Genomic DNA, 22,262 nt, shown 5'->3' with positions numbered 1-22,262 from the left:
AGAATGGAATAGTAAATACAAATTAAGTTAAAACAGAAAAAACAATATGAAAATGTACGACGCTCTGGAACGCTGTCCGGGCGCCTACTGCGGTCGATCGCCACTGGGTAACGACACCTGGAGCAGCTGCGGCGTCTGCCCGCGCGGATCTCGGGTATGCACTGAATTGGTGCTTGGAATTGGTTGATTCTTTGGTTTAATGGACCCTTCTAAAGGTAAACGCTAGCTACGCCTGCTCCCCGTGTCGCGACGAACTGACCCCGTACTCCTGGCTGTACCTGGGCTTCATGACCATGCTGCCCCTAATGATGCACTGCTTCTTCATCGACATGGACGCCAAGGATCGCAAGTGAGCGGGCTGTTCGCGGTGCTATTGCCCTTGAATGGATTAACATAGCTACTCTTGTTATTTTAGATTCTCCCGCAAGCAGCTGATCCTAACAGCCAGCGCCTTCATCGAGGTGGCCCTGTCCGCCATCCTGGCCACCTTGTTCATGGAGCCCATGTGGGAGCTGCGCCTGTACGCCTGTGATGCGCGCAAGCTCACGGACTGGTACACGTTGTTTTACAACCCCAGTCCCAACTACGAGGCCCGGCTCTACTGCACCCAGGAGGCAGTCTATCCACTGCAAACTATCGTCTTGGTGTTTTACTTCCTGTGTCTGGTCAACATGTTTCTCATCCGGCCTTTGATCAGCAAACTGATGAATGTGGGCGGTAAGAGCAAGGCTCCCATTTACTCCGCCCTCTACTTCTTGCCACTGCTCGTCTTCATTCACGCCCTGGGCTGTGGCCTGATCTATTACTCCTTTCCCTACCTGAGCGTGGCCATTTCCATGGTGGCCAACGCCATTCATTATTCCCTTAAGCTGGACCAAACCCTGAAGGCGCTCGTCTGCTCCTCAGTGTGGGAGCTCAAGAATGTGGTCATTATAAGTGTCCACTGGATGCTGTTGGCTTATGGGATCACCTCCCTCAACTACCACTATGGCTTCCTGTGCCTGGTGCCCTTTCCCACGCTCTTCTACATTCTGACCGTACGCTTTACGGATCCGGGCGAGTTCCGGGAGCTGGAGTCGAGAATTTGATGCGGCGACGTCCAAATGCAGATCTTCCATGCCCGCGGGGGCGCAGCCCGACGATCCACTGTTGTTATCTATGTGTAGTGTGCGCGTCAATTAATTTATTTTCCAACTCAGCTGTTAGTTCTAGTGTTCTCGCGTGTATTTCGTATATATAGTCCTAAGCCACTCATCGTTCTTTTCGTTTTTAATTACATTTCACATTAATTATACACATATAGTAATATTAAAACCAAATAAAATATATATAACCACCCGTATAATTCTTAGAGTCAATGGGCGAGACTTTTGTTCTTTTTGAACCACTTGTTTGGCCAATGGGTTTTAGCTTAGATCGATCCTCGAGTCTGAAGAACTTTAAAAATTCGTATCAGGCAAACAAACACTATATATGCATCGATGTTTTTAGATTTTTCTAAATCATCGATGTTTTTAGATTTTTCTAAATCATCGATGTTTTTAGATTTTTCTAAATCATCGATGTTTCATTCGACCTTCTATGTTTCTGGGCCGTTACTATCGAAAGAAGAAAATGAAAATTATTTTTTGAACTTTGTTATTATATTAAGGAATGACTGAACGAATTTTGGTCTCTAAAGATGCACTTACCATTGATTTGCTGGGCACTGCTAATGCCACTTTGTGTCAGAGGAGCTCGAGATTTTACTGCCAGGTGGAAGTACCCCACGATCCCTTTAGTAATTCCCATAATATAAAATAAATGTAAAAATATTATTTAAATTTTTTAAAACATCGATATAAACATCGAAAATATCGATGTCTGTGCAGCTCTAGAAAATAGCTATAATTCCTGCCAACCGCCAGATCTACCGGGCAAATAGCTAACTTACCAACGCAGGTTCCGAAAGCCAAACTAGTTCCGGAGCGGATCTACTTCAATCAACGACAAAGTAGGAAATAATTTCCACTCTTGATAAATATTAGATTTTTGCACTTTTTAATCGACCACGGAACCTTTTCATCCGCGTCTTCGCAGTTTTTACATCATCCCAACCGCAACAACCTTGCCCAGTGCGTGCCTTCGATACAGTGCTTAACATTACGTAGGGGCCAAGAGCGACGGAAAAAAGAAGGAAATATCTAAAAATATTTTTAATCGCCGTGAAAGTGCCAGCAGCAGATTTATTTTCGCAAATACAGCGCTTGGAGCAACTAATTGACTGCAAAGATGGTTCTCAAAGTTTATGTCAGCGGAATGTCCGGCAATAAGGAGGTAAGTTTGTGGGCGTGGCGGGGGCTCCTGCATATAAGCGAGAACTGTCATTTTAATGGAATGTTTGGACCTGTTATTGCCAGCAAACATAGACCTGGGGAGCAAATCGACAAAGGGGCGGAAGAATGGTGACGAATGCATTGCGAATTCTATTTCTTTTGCTGCGCTTGTAGGTACGAGTGAGTGTGCGTGCGATGATGATGGCATATATGTTTGTATGTACAGTCGAATAAAAACAGAAAGAAAAAAACAGAGCCCCAACAGCAAGTGGGTATTGCTTGATTGTGTGCGTTTTGATGTGTTTTGGTGGTGGCAAGAAGCAGCACAAACATATTTTTCAATGCCCATATAAAGCATATTCTAGGAAGAGAGAGAATCCATTGATCGCAATCTTGATGCGTGGGCGAGTGTGCGTGAGTTAAAGGAGTGATTCACCTCTCTCTGTTTTCCACCATTCTCTTTCGCCTCGCCTCCTTTGTCCAATTCGCAATGTCGCCAACAAGAACAATAACATAACGGTCATTGTACGGGGTCACAATAGCGAAAGCAACAACAAAGCTTTTGTCGGCCAACAGCTTTTGTTGTTGTTATATAGCATATACATACATACTTCTAAAAAGAGTATGCATAAAATCAAGGAAAGCTACAATTCATTATCAGAAAGTTAATTACTCGCGAGTGCAACAAACCATTCCAATTAGGTTTCTTTATCATTCTCCCCCGTTATCTAAGCTTGTATGATTCCATGTGTGGGTGTGATTTTATTGCGACTCTGCTTGTATGGGTTTTGGGCTTGCCGGCAACATTTCATTACCGATAAGTCATCGCTGTAAATAACAGGATTGTTAAAAACAGTGTAACACTGATAGAATTTATATACAAGTTAAAATGTTTAACTTAAAAATGGTTTATATTTTAATTATAAACTAAAAATTTTTGGGAATATGATTTACAAACGCCTGTATGCAACTACTTGGAAAAACAAAATAAACTTATGTGATTTTTATACGCTGGCAAGATATTTTAATTGTAGTCGGAAGTTTGCAACGCAAAGAAGGAGACCCTATATAGTATATACATATATTCTTAATCAGCATCAATAGCCGAGTCAATCTAGCCATGTCCGTCTGCCAGTCTATATCATATAGCTGCCATAGGAAGAAGAGGAAACATAGCTGTTTTTAAATATACATGTACTTTTTTGAGATTTGTCCATTTTTGACTTCAGAATTTCAGTTTTAGTTTTATAAAAATTGGACGACTATATCATCTATTTAGCATAGCAGATATAGAGAAAAATGTAAAGCTGTAAATGTAGAACTGCAACAGTATACTTGTAAAAATAAGAATATATAATATCTAATTGAAAACTTAAGGGGCAAGAGTATAAAAACTTTGGCGGGTCGAAGTTAGCTTCCTATCTTGTCTTATTTGTTTTTAAATTTTAGTTTAAGACAAAATTTTATTAAAAGCATCTAACTAAGGGAGGTCTTTCGGGGCTTGAAAAGAAATATGTTATTATTTCTCTTCGATATTAATTACTGGAATCGAGAAACCCGATTTTCTCTTACGACTAATTTTACCCTTACTGGACATTAAACAAATGGGTTTCAAGATCAACAAAAAAAACACATTAACTCTTTTTGTTTCCAGGTGAAGAAGCGACAACAGCGCGTGCTGATGATCCTGGACAGCAAGAACATCCAGTATGACACCGTCGACATCACGGAGCCCGGCAAGGAGTCCGAAAAGGAGCTAATGCAAAACAAATCTACTAGCAACGGAGGCACCGTGAGCGATCCGGATCCCCGCCATCCCCTGCCGCCGCAGCTTTTCAACGATGAGGAGTATTGCGGTGACTACGACGCCTTTGACATGGCCAACGAGATCGACACCCTGGAGGTGTTCCTCAAGCTGGCACCCGCCGATACCACGGCTGTCAGTACCGCCCAGATTGAACTGAAGCAAGAAAATGGCGAGGCCAAAAAGGAGGAGGCGGAAGCGGAGGATAAGGCTGCGAAGGACGGCGAGGGCGATGAGGCGGCGGAGAAGGCCGAGGTTTGAGCTTGAGCAATTTTCCTGTATTTTCCGTTAACTGTTACGACGCAACGAACAACAGCAGCATCTTCAACAAGCAGCATCAGCAATATAATTAACAGCCACTTCTTGAAACTAAAGCCGTAAAGTTAACATGAGCAATAACCCGTAATGTTATCTAACAGCACAGACACTACCAACTCTCTATATCTTGTATTTTTATAACCCCTGTTTCCGTTTTCTATTCCTATTGGAATTTGGTAAAAATGAATTTGATCGAACTATTCTCCCGTAGAGTTCAATAATTTCAACGATTTCGTAATCGCAATGTAGGTGCAATGTTCAATTTTAAAGCTCGTTCTAAAATGCAGCACTGGCTTAACTGAGCTTAAATTGTATTTAATCTTCCAAATAACCGAATTTTAGCGTCAGATTAGAAAGCGAAAACAGGTACTCGCGTACTCCATCTAATTATGTTTTATTTTATATACAAATTCACACCACGACTGCGGTTCTTAATCTAAGTTTATGATGGTATTTAAGTGAAATGACAATTTTAATCAAAAATATTTATAATCATTAACTTAGACACATCCTACACACACACCTTTCTATGTACCATTTATACACAACTATACGGACTCGGAATTCACGTCAACACTTAAGCCTAAGTTGAATCGACTTTAATGAGAACTTAGAGAGCTGAAACTTTTTGTGCGGCCGCCGTTATGTTAATGCTAAAACATAAAAAAGCGCTGCCCATGTAATAAAACGAAATATATTTGTATTAACTAAAAAAGAATATAACCAACAGCAAGCTTGTTTTTCTAACACTTTAACACCTAACAGCATACGGCACTTAACATCGCTGCAGAAGAATGGGTTTTGAACAAATTTGACTGTAAGAGATCGCATTTTCATAAAATCATCATAAAAAATTACTTGCATAGAAAATATGTATATACTATCGTCAAATCTGGATTTTCATAAAGACAGAACAAGTCTAAAACAAAATCTTAAAGCTCCCTTTAAGATGATTTCTTGAAAACAGCAAATTTTTTCACCCAATCTTGAATTTTCACTGAGCATTTTTTTTTTTTAATTCTGTATTACTAATGAGTCCCTGATTCTTAAAAAAAAAAGGATGATGATGGCGAGGACAAGGAGAAAAAAGAGGGCGACGATGAAGACGCCGACAAAGATATAGAAGAAAATTCGGAGGAAAAGGTAATAAATTTGCCTTTTCTAGCATGGACCAAACATAATACTTATTTTTAGTGCTTAGAAAGCTAACAAAAGCATGATCTTGCACTGTAAAAGCCCAGTTTAGGTAAAAAACCCCCACTGATAAGATCTTGTATATACAATTTCCACTTCCCTTCCCAAAAAAAACCCACATTCGCACGAACCACAATCCAATCACAAACCACAAAAAGACTGAAACCGCTGCAGATGAAGAATCCGACGATAAGGAAAAGAAAGATGAGGCGACAGGTAAACATTGGAGAAAGTCCTTAATCGTTATTATTGTACTCATAGTAATGAAAAACAAAAGAACTACAGAAAAGAGTCTACATTTTCATTTTATTAATTTTTTTTTTTTTCAAAAAGAAGTATTCCGAAAATGAGGTAATTCTTTATTTTTACATTACTTATTGTGTGAGTACTTTCCTTTAGACACTAACTGTATATTTATACCTTGATGGTGGAACAGAAAAATCCGAAGATGATACCAAAAAAGATGAAACATCTGAAGAAGAACCTTCACAAAAATCGCAAGATAAACACAAAGAAGAAACAGAAGAAAAATCTGAAGCTGAGACCACGGAAAGCTCTAACAAAGCCGAAAACGCAGAAGAGTCTGCCGAAAAGCAGGCTGAGGATAAGGACGAGTCTAGTGGCGATGAGGAAGAAAATGATGAAGAAGCTAAGGAACCAAATAAGGTGGAACAAGATGTTGAGAAGGAAGTCAAAGACGAAGAAGAGTCTAGTGATGATGAAGAAGACGATGATAAAGAAACTAAGAAAACAGAGAAGGTTGAGACAAATGCTGAAAAGAAAGACAAGGAGGCGGAGGAAGAGGACGAAAAAGAGGGGGAAAAGGAAGCAGCGGACGAAACCAGGGAAGCTGAAAAGGAAGTAGAAAGTCCCGAAGGCGATGAAAGCGGAGAAGCTGATGAGGAGGAGAAAAAAACTATCGAGGAAGATACATTACAGAAGCCTGACGACGCACAAGAAGAAGAGACGGATGAACAGGAAGAGAGTAACAAACCAGAGGGTGAAGAAGGAAATGAAAGCAAAGAAGAAGCAGAAGATAAGAAAGTAGAAAACAAAGAAGAGGACGAAAAAAGTACCGTGGAGGAGAAATCCGAAAATCCTGAAACCCAAGAGGAAGAAACGGACGACAAGGATGAGAAAAGTAAAGAGGAAGACAGCGATGAAGAAAGCGATGAGGAAGAGGAATAACCATAAGCTGTCAGAAATGAAGAAAAGAACATCGACTGTCACACACACACATACACTGACATCCGCATCTCAAACACATACACATATAAAACTGCACCTTTAGCCAAATAATACCGAAATGTTCTGTAAATAGAAACAACCCACTAATAACGAACCTGGTGACGGTAAACGAACACCAGAGGTGTAAGTTTTAATCTTTTATATTTAATTTCATTCTCTTCAAAATTTCTCCGCAACAACAACGTTGAAACACAGAAGTTAACAGCGACGCCTATATCCGCATCAGCGAGCGGGGAGCGGCATCAGACATCAGACTCCCAATCGGAACTTTTATTGGACAGCGAGCGAGCCGCGGCTGCGCAGTAATTTTAATTTTCGAATTTTCTACTTGGGCTGTTTGCTGCTTTAATTTTTTTTTTAATTTTAAAATCATTAACCATTTTTGAACTGAAACATACTAGACAATTATGATCTGCCCTTGCAAATACCAACAATTTTTAAATACACTTAAAATTCGAAAATGGTATTAAAAATTAAAATAAACAGTAAACGCAAATAAAATTGATTAGAAACATTTTAAAATTTACTTGTTTACTATTCGTGAAAGTAATATATTTTTTTTAATAATTGTATACCATAAAATATAATCAATTTAAATTATCCATCTATTTAGAATTTTAATAAATTAAAATCAGCAATCTGCCCAAATGGAAAATATTTCAGTTAATTACTACACATAAAAATATAAATATCAATAGACTTTTTGTATTTACGTGTCTCACTTTTAGTTCTTGTATCCAAATAATTAAATATACAGTACATTATAATTATAATTAGTACAGTACACGGTAAAATGAAGTTGTTTATAGTTATTCTTTACGTTCTAGTTCGGGATCGTCGTTTCCATTACAAAACTAGTAAAAATGCAAAGGAGGATCACCTCCTCCGCCACGCAAAACTCATTTACTAAAAAGGGAAAACAAAGAGGCTTCTTTCGTCCCAGAGAAAAAAAAGAAAGAGAGAGATAGGAGGAGGTCGAGGTCGTTTGGGGTGTGGCGGCGGAACGTCGCGTCCTTCCATCCTTCCGCCCGTCTCTGTCTATTCCATCTAGTCGCTGCCCTCCTCGTCGGACGTGTCTGTGGTGTAGTCGCTCAGGTTCTCCTGTTGGTCATTGTGCTCTGGCTCCGATTCGCTCAGGTCCCACTGGGGATGATCTGTCGGTGGTGCGGGCGCTTTTTGCACGTCGAGCTTCAGCTCCTGCTGCTGGTCCATGCCCAGATAGGAATCTGGAAACATACAATTGTTTAAAGATTTAAAATAAAATTCGAAAACCTTAGTTCTTAATTCAAATTCTTGGAAAATTAAAGAGCAACTCACCCGATCTTAGGCACACGGTAAACGTGTAGACGCCGGGCCAGCGTGGTGCGGTGAACTTCAGCTGGATCTCCTCCTTTTCGACCAGATTGGTCACGTGATAGGGAGCCGTGAGCAGGGTGCGCGACTTGCGGTCGCAGATGTAAGTCCACCAGTACTCCTGCTTCTCCTCGGGAAAGTAGGGACAGTGGACGGTGTGCGACAGCCGAGACTTGCCCTCAAGTCGTTCCCTCTTGTTCAGCTTTGCTTGCAGCCTCTCCCACTCTTCGTCATCGTCGTCGTCCAACGACGAATGATTCTTATTGGCCTTCTCGTCGTCCTCGCTGCCGCTGCCGCCGGCCACTGATTCCACATCGCTGCCGTCGCCATTGCCCATTTCGGATTCTGCATCAGAGTTGCCTGTTTGATCCTCAGAAGCGGTTGCATTGGCTGTCGCCGTTGATGAGGCTTTGGGCGGAGCCTTCTTTTGGTTGTTTTTCTGGTTTTGAGCGGGCTTTTTGCCACCCTTGCCCTTTCCGCCCTTGCGCGGCTTGGCCCAGGCGGATGCCTTCTTTGCCGGCACAGCGGCGGCGGCGGCTTCGTCATCCTCTGCGGCAGCCTCCTCATTGGCCTCGTCGTTGATGCCCTGCTTCTCGGGCGCCTTGGTGTCCCCGAATAGCGATCTCATGTCCTTGCGCTCCAGCGTAACAGTGACCGTGACAATTGCGCCGGCGGTGACCACATTCGTGTTCTCATCGTCGATCACCTCGCAGCGGATGGAAAAGTCAATTAGCGGCATCTTGCCCAGCACTTTCATCGTGTTCTCGTACTCAAAGTCGGAGAGGTTCTTTAGCAACACGCGGCTCTCTTCGGGCTTCAGCTGGGCGAACTGCTGCAGGTTCTTTACGTGCCGCTTCTTGTTCATGAAGTACAGGTGGTCCTCGGTGAGGTGGGGCAGCTGCAGCAGCGGCGACTTGAACTCCCAGAGGCCCTGAATAATCATCGGCGACATCTTCATGCAATTCTCAATCGTCTCGATGCTGGGCAGACGAGGCACACGCCTAGCGTAGGCCATCATTACGAGCTGGTGAACGCAGGAGACCATCTCTTGAACCAGATACGGGCACTTCTTTACAACAAACTGGCGGTCACGTTCCAGGGTTTCCGGATTGAGGGGCATTCGACCTAGATGGGCGTGCAGGATGGCGCGGGCCTTGATGGAGTACATCCGGCACAACGGGTGCTCCTTGCACTTCTCGTTCAAGTTCGGTAGCTGTCGGATGAGCTGTTCACAATAAGGGTATTGTTAGTATTTGTATGATTCGAATTGATCAGTCTGCACTTACAGCTGGCACCTCGTCGTTATCCGACTGCCGCTCCTGCACTTGCGAATTGTGCCGCTTGTCGAACTCCAAACTGGCCGCCAGCACCATCAGGGCCCGCTTGAGCAGCATGTGCGGCGTCTTGTGGATAAAGTAGAAGTACATTTGCGTGGTGTCGAGCAGCACCTTGTCGCCGCTGAAGCGAATGGAGCGGTACCACCACACGCCCACCGCCGAGGGCATGGCCACCATAAACACCAGACCGTACAGGCCCAGCACCCAAACGCTGTTCTCCTTCTCGACGATCCACGAGGGCAGAGCGATGCCGAAGGACATGGCACCCGGTCCGTCCGGGTTGCCATACTTTTCATAGTTCTCCTTTGCCACGTCATCGGTTAACGCCTGGTAGGCCTTGCTCAGCATCATGAATGACTTCTCGTCACCCGTCTCCTTGTCCGGATGCAGAACCTTGGACAACCGATAGTAGGCCTTCTTGATCTCCGCCTGCGATGAGGTCGGAGGCACTCCCAATATCTCGAAGGGATCGAAGCTGGCCATCTCGTAATCGAACTGCGAGACGCGGTATGTGAGAAAGAGCAACAGGGCCCAGCCCAGCACAATGGTCAGCTTGATGCTCCATGACTTGAGTGCCCTGTAGGGCTCGGCATTGGCCAGGATGGCTTTCTTCTTTAGACAGTCGGCGCATTGGCATTCATCCTTTAGCTTGCTGGGATCTGCAGGAAAGAGTGAAAAGAAGCGTAATTGTTATCAGAAGTTAAACAAAAAAATACTAAAGCTCAAAACTTTTGAGCACTGATTAATACAGCATACACAAATCCTGGTCATCTGACTGATCGGTATCGCTGCATTAGGAAAAATCACAAAGATCTATAAACTTTTCTTTTACGAAGATCAGAAGAAATTACGAGTTGTGTCTTGGAGTCACCGACTTGGCGACGCATGAACGCGCCCAGTGGCTGTTGTCCCAAATGGGAAGAGAGCTTCGCTCAATTCGTGTTTTGCGGTAATCACAGCTTTCACCAATACGCAGAAGACGCCGAGCGAGCTGACGTTGTTAGAATAACTTATTGGAACGTGTCCATTTGAAGTAAGGAAATGAGAGAGTGAGAGCTGCGAACACATGTAAGCTGCAGGTGGAGAGCGGAGGAAGAGAGAGCGAGCGATTAAAATCGGCTGGGCAGCGGCACTAACCTTCTTTCTTTTTACGTGGCCAATAGTAAATCGTTGTGGGTATCAGTATAAGCGCCAAGAACGATAACACGAAGTAGTAGAACGTTCCGCCGCTCTCGTCGTACTGGAACTTTTGACCCGCCATCGATGTGCCCTCCTCCTATCTATATCTATATATATACGCCTCGTCTGGCCTGCCTTTTCCTTGCACTTTTCCTCCGGCAGCTCCAGCTGATGCTCTGGGCTTGCTGACGGGGTGGAGGCGGGGTTCTGCAGCGCCTTCTGCGAATTCCCGATCAATTGATGGCGCGACGCTGGCTAAGCGGGCGCTGAGGTGGGCGGGAGCTGTTGCTGCTGCGAAAATGCACGATTTGTACGCCGCGAATTTAACTTTGTTTTTACCGACGCATGACACGTAGTAGGGATGCAAAAACATCGATGTCACTATCGATAGTATCGATGTTTTTTTGAAAACATAGATGATTTTGCATCTCTAGTGCCTATCGGCCGGTTTTTTTTTATCGATTGTGTAGGAAAAGCATATGCACAGCAGTGATGCAAAGTTGTCCTTTTTCCAGCTCCCAAACCATTCCGGGTCAAGAACTTATTCCCTGGAAGGTGGAGCTCCTCTCTTCGGAACCGGGTGGCATCCCTGATCCGGTAGATCTTTGGCTGCAACGGGTATATTGCCTTTCATTCTCAGAAACACTTAAAATTAGCCTTGATTTTCTTGAGAAGATTTAGATTCAGCGTGGGGCTGAAGTCACAGGCAAACAATCGAAAAACAAAAAGAGAATTAAGTTTTGTTCGGCGTACCATTAACGACTGTCGTTTTGTTTTTGTTTCCAATAGTTCAATGTGCAATAGTTAAAAAAACCACTGCTACCAATCAAGTGCTTTTATATCTCTTAAAATTTTTAAGCCACTTGTATTTTTCATAGGGTGTTATATAACTTCTAGATGGGGGAAAATATACCTGCTAAAATACCAGCATTTCCTCTCCATCTTCACGAGGCGTTTTGGTATTTTCAGATGATCGCGGGCGCCTGAGAAGTGTGCGCCGATAAATTGGTGCTTTCCCCGAAAAAGTGACCAATAGCAGTCTAACTGCGGCGAAGACAGGTCTAATTTCACCATATCCGACATGGCAGAGGCTCAAGGCATCGGCCCGGTAACCCGGACCGCCCGCGAAGTGCAGCAAAACTTTGCCGAATCCCTCGGCTTTGCGGAGGAGATCATCTGGGATCTGTAAGTACTGCGCAGTTGGCTATACGACAATAAAAAATTCTATTTTTGGATGATCTCATCAGGCTATCCCAAGAGCAATCGGGAATACTGAAAAACAAGCTCAAGGAGCTGATCCGCGATCCCAAGCCGCCCGGCGGAGGCTCGCTGGCCGACGAGAATAAACACCTAAAGATCATCGCCGAAAATAAGATAGCGCGCGAAATCATCTTCAATGCCGTGTGGGAGCAGCGTAAGCCGGGGGGATCGGGATTCTCGTCAGACAGTTGCGTAACCACCAAACGCCCTTTGTTTCGCTGCAGGAAAATACACCAATCGGCAGTCGCTGACGTCAATCATCTACGTGATGGTGGTCGACGGCATTGACGATGTGAATCGCGCCGAGGACAGCGTGAAGTTCTCCTGCCATCCGGTTTTCCGTTGCCGCCGCTGTCTCCGTGAGTTCTTCAATCTCAGTAATCTGGTCTTTATCTTGAAACTTGGGACAATTGGCAATTGGCTCTGTTACCTTACTTCCTAAAGCGTTCTTTCCTCTTTCCCTGCAGATAGCAGCACTGGCACTAGCAGCGATAGCTCCAATTGCTGCAACGTATTCGTGGATGACAACGGACGCGTCTACCAGAACTGGGAACAATATGTGGCCAGCAATGAGCTGCCCGCCGGTGTAATGGTGGCCCCTGAGCGGGGAATTTACCGCGTTGTCAGGGATCAGGTGCGCCTGGACAAGTATGTAACGCCGGCGGGCAGCACCAACAGAAAGGTGCTTGGGTATCTAGACACGGGATCAGCTGTGGGAGGCTTTGCCGCAGCCTGCATCCCAATCGCAGGACTTCTCACGCTCCCCGTGTCTGCTCCGGCGATGGCTATAGCAGGAGTCATGGGCCTAGCCTGTGCCGGCTACGCCACGGCCCGTTCGGGCGCCAGGTTGGTGGATCGCAGCCAGCATGAGCAGTCGATCAGTGTGGCAGACCGCGAGGCGCGCGGCCATTGGCTGGGCGTGGTCGCAGGTGGTGTTGGGGTGGCAGCAGCAGGCGCCACCCAAGCCGTGTCGGCGGCTACGAACGCCGGGCGGGAGGTGGGGGCGGTAAGTGATTATCCTTGTCTAAGGAAGTATATAAAGTATATTTTCTTAAACAAAATTTCAGATTGCCCAAATGACGGTGAACGGCATGAACATATCCTCGATCGTCATCTCGGGCACTGGAGTGGCCAACGGAGTGCTGGACTTGATACTGGTAAGCCAAGCAGATAATTTTGTTATCGACCTGCAATCTAATCAATTTGCCCTGCAGAAAATGCAAGATGGCGATGACATCAGCGCCATGGACGTGCTGCAGTTGTCCGCTTCGTTGGTGCTATTCACACACAGCGTCTACAATTTCAAGCTGGCCTCGACCATTATCAACGAGACGGCCAACAGGAATATAGCGGGCTATCGGGACACACTCAGCAATCGCCAGAGGTAAGATCTCCTGGTGCTTAGAACGGAATATTAATCTGAGCCATCTCCGATCTGTGTCCTTGCAGGCGCGCCTTTGACAAGGCCTCCAAGGAAACTGTCCGACTGCGAGGCAACACGCGCGGCAAGCTGGACATCATTCGCAACGTGAACGAGGTGCCCTCGAGGCAGCAGTTTAATGACCTCTACAAGATCAATAAGAACATGAACCAGGAGGGCGTGCGTTACGCATTCGCACCAGAAGGAAATGGCTTCGTGCTTAACGGTGAGGTGCAGACGTCGGCGTCGGATTTGCGAGCGAGTGTACAGCACAACCAGGGCCCAAATATACTGGGCCAGGTGTCTCAGCCGATCCCCTCAAGTCATGCCGGCTCAGGCAATTTGCAGCTTGATGGCCTAAATCAGGTTTCCCGCCTGATTGGACCCCTGCCGACGGCCACTCCGCGCCCGGAGCCGGCCACCTATGCAGTCGGCGTGTTCGTCTTGGAGCTCAGCTCCGTGATGGTGGGCGGCGTGGTGTTTGTGCTGGAGAAATACGGACGCATCATCTTCGAGCACGTGGTCAACGCCGAGAGCTTCGAGAACCTGATTAGCAGCATGGCCGACAATCTGGAGCCAGAAGTTTTCGACCTAATTATGAAGCTGACAAGGACCTTTATGGACACCATGCTGGACGAATTGACCACAGTGTTGAAGTTCTATATTTCAACTGAATCAGTACTGTTCCGCATTTTGGACCAGGTGATGAGAAAATTCCGCCATATGACCTGCAAGGAGTTGGAGATCCGCACCGGGGACATCTTCATGGCTGTGAAGCGTTACTTTATGTCCCTTAACCCGAACGCGTATCTTGGTCTCCTCGAGAAGTGCAAGGTCTGTGAGGGCTACTTCACGATTACGCCGTTGTAGATTTCCAATCAATGGATAAGAGCGAGAGTGATAATTGGTGCCTTATCTTAATAACAAAAAACATATTTAAAATACTGACATTTTTGTAAAAAGCATTTGTGGATTTAATCAAATCTAGCTAAGAACTTTTCTCAAAATATGAGTGAGCACAAACTTGACATTAACACAAATAAAATATTTGTTTTAAATAATAATAAACTGCAAGACATTTAAGTGTGTATCATTTCCAGTATGTAAATAAGAAAATGGGAGTCAGTTGGGTTAAGAAACACGACAATCCTCATCAATCTCATTCAACAATCATGCCAAAAACTCTCTCTTGCGCTCTAATTTTCCCTATCTATCTGCAAAGTCTCATTCAGATAGCTCTAAAAGTGACAGACAAGTTTGCGGAACGCATATGGCTAGATTGACTCGGCTAGTGTTGATATACATACATATGAACATTGTACAATAGTTCCTCTAGTGCGTTGCAAACTTCTGTCTTCAAATGTAATGCCCTGCAAGGTTAAAAAATAAACAAATTGTTTAAAATCAAGTTTAAAAAAAAAAATCATCTAGTGTTTTCAATAAGCGTTGCTGTCCTTACAAATTCCTTATATAATTTTAACTAAAATTATGTAATTTTCAACGTAAGGAAGTCATTTTAGGCCCCTATAAAGTATAAATGTATATTATTCATCAGCATCAGCAGCCGAGTCAATCTAGCCTGTCCGTCTGCCCGTTTATACGCAAACTAGTTTCTCAGTTTTGATAGATAGTCTAAAAACTATGCAGATAGTCTTCTGAATTTTCTTACTACATATACATACATATGTACATACATGTGTCGGAACAATCAAAAATTGTTTTACAAAATTATAGTTTTTGCTGTTTTGGAAGATATTTAAAATATCATATTTTCATATACTATGAGATATGGCAGTTTTTGTTAGTTTAGAATTTCGATTTTATGAACGATACAAAAATTAAAATATATTCCTAAAAATCTGCTTTGAAATAGGTCAATTTCTCACATATTTAATGAAAATATATACATTTTTAATTACTTACTTTAAGGCGCCGAGAAAACCGATTTGGTTTTGCGTCAAGTTTATCTGGCAGTTCAATAAGAACTAGGCAATGGCATTAACATCCCTCAAATAATAACAATTTGTTTAAATTGACAATTCATAAATAAAATAAACGATAAGCTTCGCATTTTTGTTTACTCGCCTTTCGTACTCTCGTTTACAATAATTAAAATAATAATAAAACTTAAGAATAATTAGTTTCCTCTTGCGTGGCTGCTGAAAATTCGTTTCGTTCATCCGGATCACTTGGAAGCTGCAACAAGTTGAGTGCGTGTTTTGTTTGCATTTTGTTTTTTGCTTTTTGCTTTCTTTATGTTTATTTCACGAAGACAACACAGACATATTAAGATCCAAAATATATATATATATGTATGTATTTATATATATACTATATATATACGCATGTTATTTAGGTTTGTGTTTGTTTTGTAGTGGTTTTGTAGCTTGTTTGCTGGGTTCTTAGCCAGAGATGGAGATTGATGCGTGTGAGTGTGTGGTGTGTAGTGTGGTGTTCCTTGTTTGTGTTCTGTGTGTGACGTCATTCGAGGGTGGAAAGAAGGTAGGACGCCGCGATGGCCTTCCGACTTAGACGCGCGACAACTGCTGCAGCAGATTGCACGGCCAGAACGCCTCAATGCGCTCCTTGAGCAACTGAAACGGATACGAGATCCAGGTAAGTACGGTCTGCGCCAAGTGGCCCATCGGCTCCGGATACTGGTGGGTGGCCAGGGCCAGCAGGGCGGTGATGGAGCACAGTCCCGCCGTGAACAGGATGAAGAAGGGCAGCTCCTTCTTCGGATATACGGATACCTCGTGGAAGGCCGGCAGCAGCTCGCGGTCAGCGCACTCGGTGCACGTGGGATATGGATAGAAGAGGTGGCCGCGCTCCAGCGGATACGGCAGCATGCGAAACGTGCCCTCCCATGTGCAGTGCAGCAGATTGAGTGCACCCTCCACCTGCTTCCAGTGCTTCAGATGGAAGAACGCATAGGCCAGGGCCTCCGAGTCGCCGCGCTTTAGGATGTGCTCGGGCGGCAGAATGAGCCGCTTCGTCTCCAGCAGATACTTGGGCACGTGCGGATTGAACTCAACGGCTCTATGGATCGCTTCCACGGCGCTCATTTCGGCCGGACTGAGGCCACGCTTCGAGGCGATGTCCGGCGAGAACTTGTCGGCCACCGCACGCGCTTTCAGTAGGGCTGCTGTGTAACAGATGGTCGCCGATTTGGGCAGAGAGATGTCGTCATACTTGGCGAGAATGGCGTGGCAATCGGCGTAGGCCTGCATCTCCAGCAGCGTCTCGATCAGGTTCTCGTGAATGTTCAGCACGCTCATGATCGAGGGTATCTCCTTGGTGAGGTCACGGAACATCTTGGCCGCCTCCTTCAGCTTGCCCAGCTTGCGGGCGCACATGGCCAGCCGCCGCTTGATGTAGATCAGCACGTTGGTGTCCCGCCGATGCATCCCGTCGGCAATGGCGCCCTGGTGCTGGGTAGCCTGCGACTTGCGATAGTTAATCTCGGCCACCTTCAGGGCCGTCTTCAATATCTTCTCCGCCTCCATGATGGTCATGGCTTCCTCCTCCGCCAGCAGTATGTAGGCTGGCGCGCACTCGGCGTTTATCTCCAGCGCACTGTGCGCGGACTTGATGCGCTGCATCGGATTGCGCTCGCGCCAGGCCGTCTGCATGATCTCGTACTCCTCCTTGCGGGCGTCACCCTCGCAGGTGAAGAAGGTTTGGTGGTCCTGGGCGCTCAAGTTCATATCGTAGTAGGTTAGCGGCTCCTTACTGGTTGCCCAAAAAAATCTCTGGTACTCGGCCCCGCGGAAGAGGTTCAGCGGATTCCGCCACACCTTGCACTCGGGCATCTGGGTGCCGGTACTGGTTGTGGCTCCACCGCTTCCTCCGGCTGCGGCACCACCGCCTCCTCCTCCTCCGCCGCCGCCTGCGCCGCCGTTGCTGCTACTGCTGGATCCGCTGGAGGAGCTGCTGCCACTGCCATTGCTAGACTCGGACTGCCCGTCGCTGCCATTGATCCAGGGACTGATGTGATTGATGGACACTTGCTCTGCCGGGCACCCGGATTAGACGGAATCAAACGAATAGCTACCAGGGGAGACTCACCTATGAAGGAGGTTCCATATTTGCGGAAGTACCACCACTCGAAGATCAGGATCAGGCCCGAGATCAGGCTGGAGGTACCAGTGAGCGCCACGTAGAACTTGGGCGTCAGCGTGCTGAGAAACATGGACGAGTCCCACATCCTGCCTGCCACCACTGCCCCCGACCAGCGAAGTTCTGTATTCGACGCTGTTTCGCTTCCCTCTCCGTTCTCTGTTGCTTTTTCGTTAGCGTTCGCTTTTGCCGCTCTCCGCTCGGCGGGATTCGGACGCTCTGGCTGCCCTGGGCACTATGCACTAAGCTCGCCTTGCTCGCTCGGACCACCGGACGGGTGGATGATTAATAATCGGTTGCCTTTCCTGGCGCTATCCTTGCGCTTATCCTGACTGCAGATGAGACTTTTTTCCGTCAAGTATTCGTCAGGGGGGGTGAGCGGGGGAGCGTTTTCGGACCGGTGTGACCAGGCGCCATGTGCTTATACCAGCGCTACTCGGTTGCCAAAATTCTTTGGAAAGTTCTTTAAATCGACTCTGGTCACTCTGGGATCTTGTTGTATTTTCAAATTTATTTAATTCTCTTTCTAAATCAAATTATAAACAACCTAGTTCTCACTATAGCAAATAGGGCAATATAATATATCTCATAACATACATACATATATTATCTACGATTAATTAACAGAGAAAATAACCCTGATAAATAGCTACTTTTAGCTATATACTTGTCGCAGGCACCATGAGCATCACTGAATTTATCGAATTCCGATAACTCGAGATGCACTTGCCGAGCGGCCATTTTTTGTGATGGTATTTTGTGATTTTTTAATTTAATCCGAAACGAAGCAAGGAAATCACTTTCTTGGAAGGCCAGTTCAACGGAAACCCATCATGGCAGAGGTGACGGATTCCCCAATGACAGCGAAGGAGACTTCCCCGACTGAGGAGGCTCCGCGCGTTGCAGAAAACCTAGAACCAAACACAGCGGCGTTGGTAGCGAAAAGTGCGGGCGACAGTTTGGAAGAGGAGCTGGCGGAACTGAACGGCAAGGACGAGGAGGGCATTGGTCTGGATGAACTGAGCTCACTGGAGCAGGAGATAGCCAAGCTGCACAACATACGGCCCGTTGAATCGGCATCAACTGCAGCGGATGCCGCCAGCGCCTGCAGTGGCGGTCCAGATAATGACTGTCCGGATGCCCGGGCAGTCGGAGAAGACCTGACGGGTAGCTCTCAGCAGCAAGAGGACCGTCACGATTTGTCAGGAAATGGCCAGTCTTCGACATCCCCACTCGAGGAAGTGGATCTGATCGCCCTGCTCAAGGGCACAGACACCAGTCACGAGCAGACGCCGGGCAACGAGAAGTGCGCCTTGGAGAAGGCGCTCTCCGAGCTGGACAGCGTGGAAGTCGACGTCGGCGTCACCATTGAAGGGGAGGGTCAGTACGAGATAATGGAGATCGACGACGTCGACAGCAACGGCGGAGAGTCTACCGCCAGCAAGGCCAGCCCCAAGTCACCTAAGGTCAAGTCAAGCAAGTCTACTTTATCCTCCCCCTCTGCTGCCTTTCACAAGCCGAAACTCTCTGCGGAAGAGATCAGAGCCGTGGCCCTAGAGCAGATGGCTGGCCTTAAGAGTGCAAAGTCGCGCCGAAAGGAACAGACGCCTGTGAGTGTCGTGGTGAAGCCCAAGGACATTGTCAGTTCGCTGAACGAGGATTGGGACGATTACGAGGACTCCGAGGAAGAAACACCTGCAGTTCCGCCCGCTGCAACCAAATTGGTTGTGGCTCACAAGCCGCCGCAGGTGCCTGCAAAGAAGCTTCCATCACCCTGCAAACCCGCCCCGACTTCTACTTCGCCAGGTTTTAGCAATAAGATCAGCGGCGTCAAAGTAATGCTAAAAACGGTGACCCAAAAACAAATCGAAGCCACAACGGCGAAGGAGAAACCAAAGCCCTCAGTTACAGCATTACCGGCCGCCAAAGTGAGCGCGGAGCCAGTCACCGCAGGTATATAAATAAATAATCCTTTCCTATTTAGTATTTTCCCTAATAAAGCCCAAATTTATTGCTTTAACAGGCTGCAAGCGTGTGATCAAGCGGAAGATAATCTGGGACCCGGATGCCCCCGAGACGCAAAAATCATTTGCCCAGTATGCCAGCAGCTCCAAGGGAGCAGCTACTTCCTCAACAACGGCATTAGCGTCACCTTCAGCAGCATCAACACCACCATCATCTACATCCAAGACAGCCAAGCCGTCGGTCAAGAATGTTTTAACAATTCAACCGTCAGTAGCAGCAGCACCATCACCACTATCTCCTTCTAAGGCAACCAAGAATGTGAAGAAGGACGCGGCCATTAAGAAGCCGCGTGCAGCCACACCCACCGTTGGGGCAACAAAGGCTTCCACACCGGTTGGGGCAGCGGAGAGAGGTCCTTCGCCCATTAAACGGCGTTCGCAGACCCCGAATTCTGGACTGGCCAACGGAGGTCCCCAGAAGAAGAAAAAGGTGACTGAAATCGATCGCCTGATGGGCGATGAGGGCGCCGCCAATATGATACATGCGGTCGAGCACGAGCAGCGCGAGATGAGCGGTGGGGAGATATCTAATAAGCCGCTGATGCGAAAACGAGCCATGACCATTACGGGAAGGGTAAGTGTGCTGTGCTGCCTCTCTATTCCAGAACAAGCCAATGAAACGTATGTATATTCTTGTCCCCAGAACCAGACATCTCGCGCCTCAGCGGAGCCACCGATTGCGACGCCGAAGAAGGAGACTGCTTCTCACAGTACCCCGAAATCCGCCAAGCGAACCTCAACTGCGGCTAATGCAATTTTCGCCAAGACAACACCCAAGACACCTACTGCCAAGCCGCGTGATTCGGACTCTTGGGACTACGTGTACAAGCAGCGTGCCAGCGAGGAGTCCATGATTATGCGCCGGCGCTCCAACAGCTCCTTCTCGAGCAACACCTCGGTTAGCCGCCACTCGCTGGACAACAAGCCCGGAGCAGGCGCATTATCGGATGATGCGGTCGAGGCGTCTGAGGGCTCTGATCCTTCCTTCAAGTTCCTGAAGCCGGTGGACAAGGCAAACCAAAGAGGCGTCGAAGCGTCGCCCGCGTGTTCTACTTCGCACACACTGGCCAACGATATGAAGGCCGTTAACAGTGGCCATTCCAAGCCAGCAGCCGCCGAGCTGGTGGTCCTGCACAAGGTGGATAAGGTGGCCCATTTGAAGATCCATACGCACCGCGGCAAAACGGGGCAGACATATAGCAGCCAGCTGCTACAGAAGCTGACCGAGACGCTGAGCAGTGTGGCCCGCAGCAGCGATTTCAACACAGTTCTCCTTACCGTTCAGGGCCAGCAGTTCTGTCAGGGCATCGAGTGTCAGGAGTTGGTGCAGGGATCGGCGGAGAAACGCAGGAACAGTGCCAGTCAGCTGAACCAAGCACTCAAGTGAGTCAAAATTTCGATTTTATAAACATTTGATTTTATGTTTGATATTTTATATCATAGAACGTATCTCCGCACTCTGGCCACATTCCCCAAGCCATTGGTGGCGGGCATTGTTGGTAACCTCACCAATTTGGGCGTGATGCAACTCCCACTTGTCGACTATGTGGTGGCCGCCGAGGATTGTTCCTTCGAGACCAACTATGCCAAATTGGGTCAGCTGCCCGAGGGCTATGCTCTTTGGCATGGACACGAAAAAGTGACCAGTCAAGTGGTAAGCAGTGATTTTTGTGCATTTATTTTTGTTTTAAGTCTCTGAAGATTCCCTATAACTTATAGACCTTAAAATATTTTTAATACAAAATTATGACAGAAAAGATTAAATGTTGTGTTAAGCTATTTATGCACCATACGCACCAAATGTATATGTTTATAAAATATGTGTGTATTTCCTGTTTCCCCGCAGCATTCGCATTTGCTATTGTTAGGAGAAAGACTGCTTGCATCGGATGTCCTGGGGCCTAATAGTTTTGTTGACAAGACCTGCAAGGCCCGCAGCGTTGTCGAGGAAGCCCTGACCATAGCCAAACATATATCCACGACTTCGGCGGAGGTAAGAGCCCCATTTTCCCCGCTTAAAACTCTTAAATCATTTAAATTTCTATTCCTTGGCAGACATATCGCTCGCTGAAAAAGATAAACCATTTGGTCATCAATGCTGCAAAGTTTCCTCGCTTGGACGAAGAGTTTAAAGTCATAGCCGAGCAATGGACGTCGTCCAACTGCTTGGCGAGCATGAAACGCTACCTTAGCGCCGTTGACTTTTAGAACCCTAGGAATTATTGTTAGATACCATACACGCGAAATGGTAGATAAATTCAATTACAAACAAAATTTGAAAAATTGCAAACAACATTTATATAGGTAGTTATATTCGATCGCATCCCTCCCCTATGTTGTATTTTTTTTTTATGAACAATTTAAAAGAGAACCAACTAGAATCTGATTCTTTTCGGATGTAAATACATTTAGGAAGGTCAAAACAAGCGTTTGTCGGGAATTCACGTGTAAACCTCTGATGTCTGCAGTACAAAGCAATTGGTATCCTGATATTCAAACCCTAAACAAAATTACGATAACGCCTGGTAGGATTTTTAACAAAAATCAGAACGAAATTTGTATAAAAAAAAAGAATTAAATGATCCATTCGGAGCATATTATTTTTAGTTTGTATTCAGTTAATGCAATACTTTAATGCAATATCATTTTTGAAATAAAGAAAAAAACATTGTAAAAATGACAAAACACTGA

General features: G+C 46.1%; 6 protein-coding genes across 9 annotated transcripts; 4 read left to right on the top strand and 2 right to left on the bottom strand.

Annotated features, from left to right (window-relative positions):
* The first annotated feature begins 15 nt into the window (after positions 1–15).
* On the top strand, positions 16–1,254 carry LOC108083659 (JNK1/MAPK8-associated membrane protein). The gene is made up of 3 exons (XM_017179532.2): positions 16–154; positions 216–349; positions 416–1,254. Exons 1-3 carry the CDS (start codon positions 47–49, stop codon positions 1,086–1,088), a joined length of 915 nt encoding a protein of 304 aa, XP_017035021.1. The 5' UTR covers positions 16–46; the 3' UTR covers positions 1,089–1,254.
* Positions 1,255–1,781: 527 nt separating this feature from the next.
* On the top strand, positions 1,782–7,370 carry Sh3beta (SH3 domain binding glutamate rich protein Sh3beta). Of its 4 annotated transcripts, XM_017179656.3 has the most exons (6): positions 1,782–1,993; positions 2,080–2,316; positions 3,970–4,374; positions 5,497–5,580; positions 5,790–5,847; positions 6,068–7,051. In XM_017179656.3, exons 2-6 carry the CDS (start codon positions 2,272–2,274, stop codon positions 6,817–6,819), a joined length of 1,344 nt encoding a protein of 447 aa, XP_017035145.1. In that variant the 5' UTR covers positions 1,782–1,993; positions 2,080–2,271; the 3' UTR covers positions 6,820–7,051. The 4 variants fall into 4 exon arrangements, with proteins under 4 accessions (XP_017035145.1, XP_017035148.1, XP_017035149.1 ...); XM_017179659.3 differs by lacking the exon at positions 5,497–5,580 and having other exon boundaries at positions 1,783–1,993; positions 6,068–7,050; XM_017179660.3 differs by lacking the exons at positions 5,790–5,847; positions 6,068–7,051 and adding an exon at positions 7,075–7,370 and having other exon boundaries at positions 1,837–1,993.
* Positions 7,371–7,564: 194 nt separating this feature from the next.
* Sec63 (translocation protein Sec63) lies at positions 7,565–11,113 on the bottom strand. Its single transcript, XM_017179624.3, has 4 exons — positions 10,707–11,113; positions 9,519–10,228; positions 8,197–9,457; positions 7,565–8,105 (listed from the first exon to the last, which is right to left on the bottom strand). The coding sequence occupies exons 1-4, from the start codon at positions 10,828–10,830 to the stop codon at positions 7,927–7,929; spliced, it is 2,274 nt and encodes a 757-aa protein (XP_017035113.1). The 5' UTR covers positions 10,831–11,113; the 3' UTR covers positions 7,565–7,926.
* Positions 11,114–11,717: 604 nt separating this feature from the next.
* pst (pastrel) lies at positions 11,718–14,511 on the top strand. The gene is made up of 7 exons (XM_017179625.3): positions 11,718–11,933; positions 11,996–12,162; positions 12,233–12,367; positions 12,476–13,014; positions 13,076–13,165; positions 13,223–13,392; positions 13,458–14,511. Exons 1-7 carry the CDS (start codon positions 11,830–11,832, stop codon positions 14,296–14,298), a joined length of 2,046 nt encoding a protein of 681 aa, XP_017035114.1. The 5' UTR covers positions 11,718–11,829; the 3' UTR covers positions 14,299–14,511.
* A 949-nt stretch (positions 14,512–15,460) lies between these two features.
* Positions 15,461–17,959, bottom strand: LOC108083759 (protein ST7 homolog). The gene is made up of 2 exons (XM_017179682.3): positions 17,497–17,959; positions 15,461–17,440 (listed from the first exon to the last, which is right to left on the bottom strand). The coding sequence occupies exons 1-2, from the start codon at positions 17,633–17,635 to the stop codon at positions 15,957–15,959; spliced, it is 1,623 nt and encodes a 540-aa protein (XP_017035171.1). The 5' UTR covers positions 17,636–17,959; the 3' UTR covers positions 15,461–15,956.
* A 141-nt stretch (positions 17,960–18,100) lies between these two features.
* HIPP1 (HP1 and insulator partner protein 1) lies at positions 18,101–22,256 on the top strand. Its single transcript, XM_017179566.3, has 6 exons — positions 18,101–19,500; positions 19,571–20,145; positions 20,215–20,954; positions 21,015–21,225; positions 21,418–21,564; positions 21,627–22,256. Exons 1-6 carry the CDS (start codon positions 18,381–18,383, stop codon positions 21,777–21,779), a joined length of 2,946 nt encoding a protein of 981 aa, XP_017035055.1. The 5' UTR covers positions 18,101–18,380; the 3' UTR covers positions 21,780–22,256.
* Positions 22,257–22,262: the final 6 nt, after the last annotated feature.

Source organism: Drosophila kikkawai, chromosome 3L, assembly GCF_030179895.1.
Source record: "Drosophila kikkawai strain 14028-0561.14 chromosome 3L, DkikHiC1v2, whole genome shotgun sequence".
NCBI classification, from domain to species: Eukaryota; Metazoa; Arthropoda; class Insecta; order Diptera; family Drosophilidae; genus Drosophila; species Drosophila kikkawai.
This window is presented reverse-complemented; position numbering and strand designations above follow the sequence as displayed.